This window comes from Hoplias malabaricus, chromosome 2 (genome assembly GCF_029633855.1).
Source record: "Hoplias malabaricus isolate fHopMal1 chromosome 2, fHopMal1.hap1, whole genome shotgun sequence".
Classification (NCBI taxonomy): Eukaryota; Metazoa; Chordata; class Actinopteri; order Characiformes; family Erythrinidae; genus Hoplias; species Hoplias malabaricus.
In genome coordinates this window covers 34,412,962-34,423,167 of record NC_089801.1, presented here as the reverse complement: position 1 = coordinate 34,423,167, position 10,206 = coordinate 34,412,962, and the positions used below count along the sequence as shown (strand labels likewise).

Genomic DNA, 10,206 nt, shown 5'->3' with positions numbered 1-10,206 from the left:
GTGCTTCAAGAACCACCACGCACAGACGTGTGCATGACATGGGTTTCAGTGTCACATTCCTTGTGTCAAACTCTTGAACAAGAGACAACATCAGAAGTATCTCGTCTGGGCTAAAGACAAAATACTGGACTGCTGCTGAGTGGTCCAATGTTATGTTCTCTGATGAAAGTAAATTTTGCATTTCCTTTAGAAAGTCAGAAGAGGAAAGGCACAGAATCCATGTTGCTTGAGGTCCAGTGTAAAGCTTCTACAGTCAGTGATGATTTGTGTTGCAATGTCACCTGCTGATGTTGGTCCACTGTGTTTTCTGAGGTCCAAGGTCAATGCAGCCGTCTACCAGGAAGTTTTAGAGCACTTCATGCTTCCTGCTGCTGACCAAATTTATGGAGATTTAATTTTCCAACAGGACTTGGCACCTGCACACAGTGCCAAAGCTACCAGTACCTGGTTTAAGGACTATGGTATCACTGTTCTTAATTGGCTAGCAAACTCCTCTGACCTTAACCCCATAGAAAATCTATGGGGTGTTGTGAAGAGGAAGATGCAATATGCCAGACCCAACAATGCAGGGCTGAAGGCAACTATCAGAGCAACCTGGGCTCTCATAACACCTGAGCAGTGCCACAGACTGATTGACCCCATGCCATGCCGCATTGCTGCAGTAATTCAGGCAAAAGGAGCCCCAACTGAGATTTGAGTGCTGTACATGGTCATACTTTTCATTTGGCCAGCATTTCTAAAAATCAATGTTTTTGTATTGGTGTTAAATAATATTCTAATTTTCTGAGATACTGAATTTGGGGTTTTCATTAGTTGTCAGTTATAATCATCAAATAAAAAAAAATAAGCATTTGAAATATATCAGTCTGTGTATAATGAATGAGTATAATATACAAATTTCACTTTTTGAATGGAATTACTGAAATAAATCATTTTTTTCATGATATTCTAATTTTATGACCAGCACCTGTAAATGTGTATGTCCCCTGTAGTCCAGAATAGGTAGAAACAGGGACATGGAGGCTGTGGGTTCAAGTCCTGGTCTGGGCGTTGGCCTGTGAGGAGTTAGGTGTGAGGAGTTATTTGTAACCATGGTACAAATTACCCATGGAAGGTTAGAATAATCTCACCTTGATACTTGATTTTCTCTTATGTTTCAAGTATGAAAAATGAAAAAGCTGTAAAAGGATGTGACTTACAAAATAAAACAGAATAAAAGCCTTTCTGTGCTGCACTAGGCTTTGTCTGAGACTAAGTGATATAAAAACTTACCCTTTTTATTCTATACTGTATTCCTTATTAATTAATTCTTCTTCTACATCTATTAAGGAATATGCAAAAAAATTCTCTATTGTATTTCTCCTCTTGAACTTCCACTTACCAGTGACTAGAGCATCACTGACCGCAGTGAGTTGACTGAACTGAACTGAAGTCAGCTGTGTGAGGTTGTTCAGGGTAAGGCATTTTTATGACGTATATTTTGAGGCATGACAGATGGTTAAAGCTGTGTGATAATATCAGTTTTCCTTGGTTTCCTCTTCCTGTGGGTTTCTCATGAACGTTTGACTATTTCAGTTCGCACAGACAGGTGTAAAAACTATTACATATCCAACTTAAAAGTAAAAGTTACTAAAAGATACTACTAGAGTACAAGTAAAAATGTATCAGCTCAAACAACTTCAAAACATGTCTAGAAGTGCAGTGGATACTAAACAGCACAGGACATATACAAACAAGGGCTATGGTGTTAAAAGAAGTAGAAATATGTTGACAAAAATATCGAGTAATGCATATCAGTAATTTACTTAAAGTTGTAGTACGTAACATTCGCTGGACTCTGCTGAAAATATTTAATTACATACACACTCTCTCATCTCTCTCTCTCTCTCTCTCTCTCTCTCACACACACACACACACACACACACACACACACACACACACACACACACAGAAATCTGGTATGTGTACTATATTGGGTTCTGCTCTAAAGGAAGGCAGTTCTGTTCATGTAGTGAGGAATATCCTGAATGCTTGTATCCATGCCAAAGGCCTATGACTTGCTTTTGTTACACACAAATGTTTATTTCACATCCCGTCCTAGAAAAATCTCTGTTTTGGGGCAGAACATATGGAGCTTGAACTGATACAGGAAGAGCATGGAACTGATGGAATGTGAGGGAAATGTCATTCATCAGACTCTATTACAACTCTATATTCTATACTCTATACTCTATTACAAGAACCTAGCTTTTTTCAGTGCTGCCTGTCCACTGCATTTAAAGCATGAACCATGAGCTGCTAATGATACACTAGACCCCCTCTGTTCACAGTGGTAGAGGACATGTGCGATAATACAGAGTAAACACCCAGACTTTTACTTTCTCTCTCAGTCTGAGGAGCGGCTGTGGTGAGTAAACATCTCCAACCTCTGACTAAAAAAGTATAACTTTAGGGTAATTTTTCTGGAGGCAGGTAATGACTGATTCTTCACATCATCAGTGTTCCTGTCCCCACGAACCCTTCCCTTATTATATTGTTTGATAGATTGTTGTCATGTGAATCTTTTAATGAATCTTTTCTTGATTTCTAAACTATGTATCTTTGCTTTCCAAAAAAATAAATAAAAAAATTAATAAAATAAATTAAATAATACCAAAAAACAAACAACAACAACAACAAAAAAAACTTGTATCTTTGTGGATGTTTAACTTATTGCATCATTTGAACACAACAGCTGTCCTTTACATTGACGTCTATTGAAAGACATTTTCTCCTGTAAAATCATTATTTTGTTTTTTTCCATATATAGATGATTTTCTTTGGAAGGCGATGATATGTTTTACTTGCAAAGTCAGTGTACTCTACATATTGTTGCTCTCAAATGAAAAATATCTATCACAGGACAAGGGGAAAAAAACAGTCCATGTTTTTAAAGATTTTATTCCAAGTCATTTTGAAGCATTTCAAATGATGATGATGTGTTCAAATGATGTAATAAACTACAACTCCACAACAATGGTTTTTCCGTGAACAGCAACAGTTTATACAACACATATAACACTCTGTATCCTCCACAAAGCTCTTAATTTACAGTCTCTAGAACACAGTACCTGTCACTCTACTTTACACATTATTTATTTATTACAGACATGTACATACTTTAAAAAAATGAGATTATTGTATTTAAATAAAATAGAGTTCAGCTGACAGAGATGTGTTTATATTGCACAGGAACATTTTGACCTGAGTTTTGGACAATTCTGTTAAATTATCAAGTCATTATGTCTTGCAAGACAGAGGAATATGCGTTAAATAAAAATCAACCAGAGATGCAACCTTTGACTATCCCCTTGGGTAAGATGACAATAATGCTACACTACTTTTATATAAATGTGTGTGTGTGTGTGTGTGTGTGTGTGTGTGAGAGAGAGAGACAGATTTCCTTGTGTGAAAGAATTTATTTTCATTTTAATTATGAATGCCACCTGACTGCCAGTAACTATCTTCATGTGATTGTGTTCACATGAAGCCAGAGCTGGGAATGATGCCAGAAAAAATATTTCTTTACCTTGAATTATTATTTTAGAAGACACACAAACTACATGATGATGTTTTTTAAAAAAAATGACGTGATTGATGTGGTGTTAATATAGGTAATTTAAAAAATGTTATTTTTATTAACATTTAGCAGGGAAGACACTGAAATTCTTCACAGATGTAGCTGGAAACACTCTGAAATCTGACGTGGAGTTCAAGAGACGTCTTTGTGCAGAAGTGCCATGGTTGGAGGAGGTGTCCAGTGAGGGGCAGTGTGATCTGATTCTATTCTTCTGCCCTATTGTTTCTCGCAGTAGGACTGACATTGAAGCAGCGCTGCTAAAGCTTCGTGCTATTTCAGGTATTTCAGAAATCTGCTGAAATGTATTTAATAGATATGGATTTTGTAAACATACAGTGATCAAGAGCGTGAGCAACAGTAGAAACTCTGGAGCTTTAAAGCTTGACAGAAATTAAACTATTTAAAGAGATACAGTACTGGGCAAAAATCAGAGACCACCTTTCATTTATGGAACTCTCAGTCACAATGTCAGTTCACTACAAACTTAATTTCCAGCATCAGGGGGGGAAAAATCATATTTATTTATGAAAATAAAAATCAATACTCTTGTTTCCTGTCCTACAGCCTTCAAACCTGCCGTTCTGGTGGTGCTTCATTACACATTCAAACAAGACACGATTCTTCCAGACAGCTGGAGATCTGTGACCAGAAAGGACACCCTCACTGTGGACTGTCTGTTCAATGAAGACGAAGGATTGCTGACCTGCTCTAAGAATCAGCAGGCACTACAGCACATCAAGAGGCTGATTAAACCACAGGTATTCTCTGTTATTTCCTGTTTTTCAAGTTTGATTTAACTTAAGGGTGCATTAGAGGACATTTTGCCAGTGGATGCACCAGATTCCCAAATCAAAATGAATGCTTCATATTCAGCCTTGCCTCCTCCTCCTCCTCCTCCTCCACCTCTGCCCGCCAAGTACAGGAGGGTATATGGAGCTTACCAACAACAAATCTTGCCTAACCTAACCAGTCAGGCATAAAAACAGCCATGGAAAATTGTGCTGATTAGAGGCTTCTTTACCTAAAAAAATGTGTTTTTGTGGTGGAAGAAAATATTCATACTGCGCTCTGACATCTTGTCTGTACAATGCTGTGACTTGTCTCTTGGGGAGAACAAAACAAATTGTTGGGCGGGCCAAAGTTTCCACAGGGCAGGACTAACATGCACTCGCTCCTCTCCCATGTATGACTTCATTCTCTGCTCACCTTTACTCCACTATCACTTTATATGGCTTCTATATCAGAGCAAAGGAATCTTCTTCATTTATATAAAATGACCTCCATGTTTATGCACATTGTCCTCTCAGCTCCACTGACCTAAGAGCTGGGAAAATGCTTGCCTTCTGTTGATTACTTGACATGTGGCATCATAAGTCATGGATTACTCCCACAGAACAATAATAAATATATTTAATCCAAACTCTCAACAGCCAAATGCTGCAAACAGAGACCAGACCAAGTTACCCACATTCAATAAGGCATCAGCAGCCCCTTCAAATAAAGGTAAGTGCACAACTCCTAAAAGTGAAATATGGCAACTGCAATATAATCTGCCTGCATTTACAGTTCTCTGAGAGGAGCGCTGACCTAGTACAGTGGCCATGTGTGTTCATTATCTGTAGTACCCAATATTGTATTAATATTGACTCCTTTTGTTCTGATGATTTTGGTTCTGGTTTTGCTTTTTCAGGTTTACAGGAAGAAATGAATTCCTTACAAATGAAAATGAAGACTGTAGAACAAAAACTTGTAGAGGAAGAGCGGAAACATGAAAATAAGTGTGAGTGTGTTGTTTTTAATGCCATATGGTACCAATTTCTCTTGCTGGTCTCCATTCTCCAGTTTCAGTTGTAATGTTATCAACTTATGTATATCTTTGTGAGCTGTTTTAGCTCAGTTTGTGATCTGACAATGTGCTACTTCTTTTAAACTGCTGTGGTCAACTGAAGGGTTTTCAGGGTTCTTCTTCTGATTATTTTTATTTAAATTAGCCATTATGAATGTAAAATATTAATGCCACATTTTAATTAATTATTTTTTAAATACATGTAAATGTGTCCTTCTTAATAATATGCAAGAGATATCATAAAATGACAAATGAATTACCGTATTTTTCAGACTATAAAGCGCACATATAATCTTATGATTTACTCAGAAATCAAAAGTGCGCCTTATAGTCCGATGCGCCTTATATGTGTACCCACAAATGGCTTAAGCATTACGGCCACCGTAGTCAGGATCCTCACTGAGCGCGGTGATACATACAGCTCTGTGCACAGGAGCCCCGTGTTTCATTTTTTTTATACCGTTTTATTTTCTTATATTTTATAAGTCTGGAATCAACACTGAAGAGCTAAACATCAGCAACGAGACCGACTCGGATAATCATGAGGGGGACCCAAGCATGCTTAATGCTGAAATCGCCCAACTATTAAACTCTGATACTGAAGATGAAGAGTTTGGTGGATTTGTGGTGGAGGAATGAACTGAAAAAATAAAAATGTATTGATTTGCAGTTACAACTGATCTGAACAACTGAAGTTGAGAGTTTTCGTGAAAGAGTTAAATAAAGTTTGACTTACGGTCTGAGCTTTGTTTTATTTAATGCGCTGCGCCTTATAATCTGGTGCGCCTTATATATGAACCTAGACGCCTTAGCAGGCCCTTATTGATAATGCACCTTATAATCCGGTGCGCCTTATAGTCCAAAAAATATGGTAATTCATTATCTGTAAGCGCTTATCCAGTTCAGGGTCGGGGTGGGTCTGGAGGCTACCCAGAATCATTGGGTGCAAGGCGGGAACACACCCTGACGGGGGCACAAGTACTTCGCAGGGCAACACATACACAAACACATTCACTCACACCTACGGACACTTTTGAGTTGCCAATCCTCCTACCAATGTGTTATTTTGGACCATGGGAGGAAACCAGAGCACCCACGAAGGAAACCCACGTTTAGAACACACCAAACTCCATATGGACAGTCCCTGGAGCTGTGTGACTGTGACACTACCAACACTGTGCTGATCTACATAAAAAATTTTTACAACTTATTTGTATTTGGAAAAAAAAAAACATCTCTCCCACCATCTGAACAACCATTTAAATATGGAAATACCAGTTCTTCACAAATGTGTCTAAATTTGAGCATTGCCTTCACTAAACAACTCTTAAAGTATTATTTTTTAAGAGTACATAAGATAACACCAGCCCCCTCCACATAGGACTTTAGGGTCCCTTTCCCAAATAATGTTAGGTTATGACTAGAGTGCATCAGATTCTTTACTTTCTATCCATGACACCAGAGAAGGGCTCATGTGGGGAGCAGAGCCATGCATCACAGAGGAATGCATCACAAAATGTGCAAGTTAATACTTTGTAGAGCTAGCTTAGAGTTTATTGAAACAATAAAAAAACACAAATAGGGAATCCACCAGAGGGAGGAGTCATGATGTAAGTGTTGTCGCATTGTTCTTATGTTTGTTATTGTTGTGCTTCAGGTTTCACGAAGATGATTCTTGCAACTAAACTGAAGCTGGTGCTTGTGGGGAAGACTGGATCTGCAGTGGAACATCTGTTCCTGGACAGAGAGGAGAGGAGCCAGGCTGGGGCATCCATTGGCAGGGGACAGGGGTGGCTGGCTGGGAGAGAGGTGACTGTAGTGGACACTCCTGAGAAACTGAGAGATAATGAGGAGCTTATGGACAGTCTGACAGCCCAAGAGCCTCATGCCTTCCTCTTGGTCATACCAGAGAACCAGGCTACAGAAGAGGCCAGAAACATGGTGGAGAAAATGGAGGAGATCTTTGGTGAGAGATGTTGGAGAAAGGCTATGGTCCTCTTTATCATCACTGGTGAAGGCCTAGGCAGTGATGATAAAGACCTGCATGTCCAGAGACTTGTGGAGAAATGTAGGAACAGGTCTCACATTCTCATTGAGAATGGAGATGGTGGTCAGGTCTCAGGGCTGCTTGAGACTGTTGATCAAATGTTGTCAGGCAACAGGAGCAGCAGTGAGATTTGTGATATGATTGGACGTGTGGAGAAGATAAGAAGAGAGAGCCACAAAATGCTGAAGGCCCTAAAAAAAAATGATGAATATATCCATGGTTTTGTTGGTGACTTATCAAAACTAGACAGAAAAGATCAGAGCCCTATAAACAAAAGGCAAATTGTCAACCAAATGAAAACAAGATGTGAGATTAGAAAGACGATTTGGGAGCGTATTCGAACACTGTACGAGAGAGTGTCTGAACTGGGGGAGGACAGGGATTTCATTAAGTTCTCGATGCTAGGAGAGCAACAAACATTCTGGCTCTCCGTCCCCAGTGAGGAGCTCAGAAAGCAGACAGATGAAGAACTAAAGATCCTTAAGGACTTGTTCTTCTCAGAGGAGATGTGCTACAAGTCTCTGCAGGCTAAGGCTACAAAAAGTGTAGATAATTAAATATGGTCAAACCAAAATGGATAGTTTCATTCATTCATTGTCTGAAACGGCTAATCCAATTCAGGCTTGCGGTGGGTCTGGAGCCTACCCGGAATCACTTGGCGCAAGGCAGGAACACACCCTGGAGGGGGCAAAATGAGTGTTTTATATGATGAATATATCTCTTCATATCCACTAAAATCATTCTATTATTTCTATTAGAAAACCACAGAATATAGTAACAGTAAATTTTGAATATAAATAATTTAGATTCAATTTGGTATAATTATATTTAAAAAATAGCTACCTGTGGTCATGGTGATCAAAGGTAATGTCACAGTCACATAGCTCGAGGGATTTGGCGTTGTGGCTTCAAACCCTGCTCCGGTTGACTGTGAGGTGTGTTCTCCGTGTGTCCGCATAGGTTTCCTCCGGGTATGAATGTGTGAGTGTGTGTTGCCCTGCAAAGAACTGGGACCACCTCCAGGGTGGGTGTCTGCTTTATACCAAGTGATTCCAGGTAGGCTCTGGACCCACTGTGATCCTAAACAGGATAACACACCTATGGACACTTTAAATCCACCTACCAAGCACCCGCAGGAAACCCATTCGGAAACAGGGAGAAAACACCAAACCCCTCACAGACAGTAACCCTGGGTAATGCTCACACCCAAAACCCCTGGACCCTGGAGCTGTGTGACAGTGACTACATGTTGTGTCACCGTGCCACCTTGTATATTTTATTGCATATTTTATTTATTAATTCTTATAGCATGGTATTTGGAAGCTGCAAAACTATTTTATTAATCTCAAACATATGCAATGACAAAAATACTGTATTCTCTATTGTATCTCTCTTGAAATGCATTTCACAGATGTTTATTTTTTTATTTTTTTATTTTTTTGCTTGGGTGTCTCTTTAAGGGCAGAACAAATGGAGTTTAATCTGATAAGGAAAGAGGGCAGAACTGATAGCACAATCAAGTGATAGAAATGTCTCACACTGCTATAAAATAAGTTTACAAGTTCTCAGGGCAAGAACCAAGCTTTTTCTCACAATTTAGGATAAGAATGTATGCAGAGGAACAGGGGCACTACAGTCTGTAATTGTAGAACTACAAAGTGCTCCTTTCTGGTCAGTGGAGCCGATAAAGTAGACAATGAGTGTAGACACAATGTAGATGTTCCTAATCCAGTGATCGTTCAAACACTTTGGGGTGATTGGAATGACCTCTTCAGAGTTAGAGGAAGAATCACTGAGAGGAATCAAGACCCCAACAAATAAGGATCCCATTCTCTTCTGGTCCAGGTTTTCAGTAATGTACAGAACTCTTGCTGTGAGGAGCAGATAGAGTAAGATATTCTTCTTTAGTGAAGGAAGAACACCTCAGCATTCACTGTAATTTTTATTTTTTTTTACCTCAATTGTAAAGCATCTATGGGTATGTGAAATATGTATGTACAGTACTGTTCAGAAGTCTTAGGCACCTAAGATAATTATATATATTTAAACTAATGCCTTTTCAGTAAGTGTGGTGCTTGTATAAAGTTATATATTATCACAATAAATACAAAACAAATAATAATATAAAAAAAAAAGGAATATAAGATCTTTTTTTTCTCTAAAGTAGTAGGTAAGAGTGCGTTTGAAGAGTAATGTTTTGTTCAGATTCTCCTTGATTGAACGAAATTGTTAAATCAACAGCACACATTATTTAAAATCATTATTTATTAACCGGCAAAACTAGGTATTGGATGATAACCTCAAATAACATCGACTGCCACGAGGAGAGTTTTGGAAAAACTTAAACAAACACATTCACACACAAAATATCACACTCACTGGAATAATGTTATTTGGTTTTATTCTACTGCTGAGCATTACTTGTGGTTTGTTTGTTTGTTATTTTAGCAAATAAACACTCACTGCTCAGATAAAATTTAAAACTTTTAAAATCTCATAACTTTTGGTGCCTAAAACATTTGCACAGTATATATATATATATATATATATATATATATATATATATATATATATAGCAGCAGGTAGTGTCGCAGTCACACAGCTCCAGGGGCCTGGAGGTTGTGGGTTCGATTCCCGCTCCGGGTGACTGTCTGTGAGGAGTTGGTGTGTTCTCCCCGTGTCAGCGTGGGTTTC

At 38.6% G+C, this 10,206-nt stretch overlaps 1 protein-coding gene across 2 annotated transcripts; it reads left to right on the top strand.

Annotated features, from left to right (window-relative positions):
* The first annotated feature begins 3,230 nt into the window (after nt 1-3,230).
* On the top strand, nt 3,231-9,580 carry LOC136687609 (uncharacterized). 2 transcript variants are annotated; one of them, XM_066662115.1, is made up of 6 exons: nt 3,231-3,354; nt 3,692-3,898; nt 4,184-4,377; nt 5,050-5,122; nt 5,310-5,399; nt 7,123-9,580. In XM_066662115.1, the coding sequence occupies exons 1-6, from the start codon at nt 3,282-3,284 to the stop codon at nt 8,067-8,069; spliced, it is 1,584 nt and encodes a 527-aa protein (XP_066518212.1). In that variant the 5' UTR covers nt 3,231-3,281; the 3' UTR covers nt 8,070-9,580. The 2 variants fall into 2 exon arrangements, with proteins under 2 accessions (XP_066518212.1, XP_066518211.1); XM_066662114.1 differs by having other exon boundaries at nt 3,689-3,898.
* Nucleotides 9,581-10,206: the final 626 nt, after the last annotated feature.

Coding starts and splice junctions, on each gene's coding strand:
- LOC136687609 (XM_066662114.1), top strand. CDS start 3,282: ATGTCTTGCAAGACAGAGGAATATGCGTTAAATAAAAATCAACCAGAG. Junction 3,355..3,688: donor ACCTTTGACTATCCCCTTGG/GTAAGATGACAA, acceptor ATTAACATTTAG/CAGGGAAGACACTGAAATTC. Junction 3,899..4,183: donor AAAGCTTCGTGCTATTTCAG/GTATTTCAGAAA, acceptor CCTGTCCTACAG/CCTTCAAACCTGCCGTTCTG.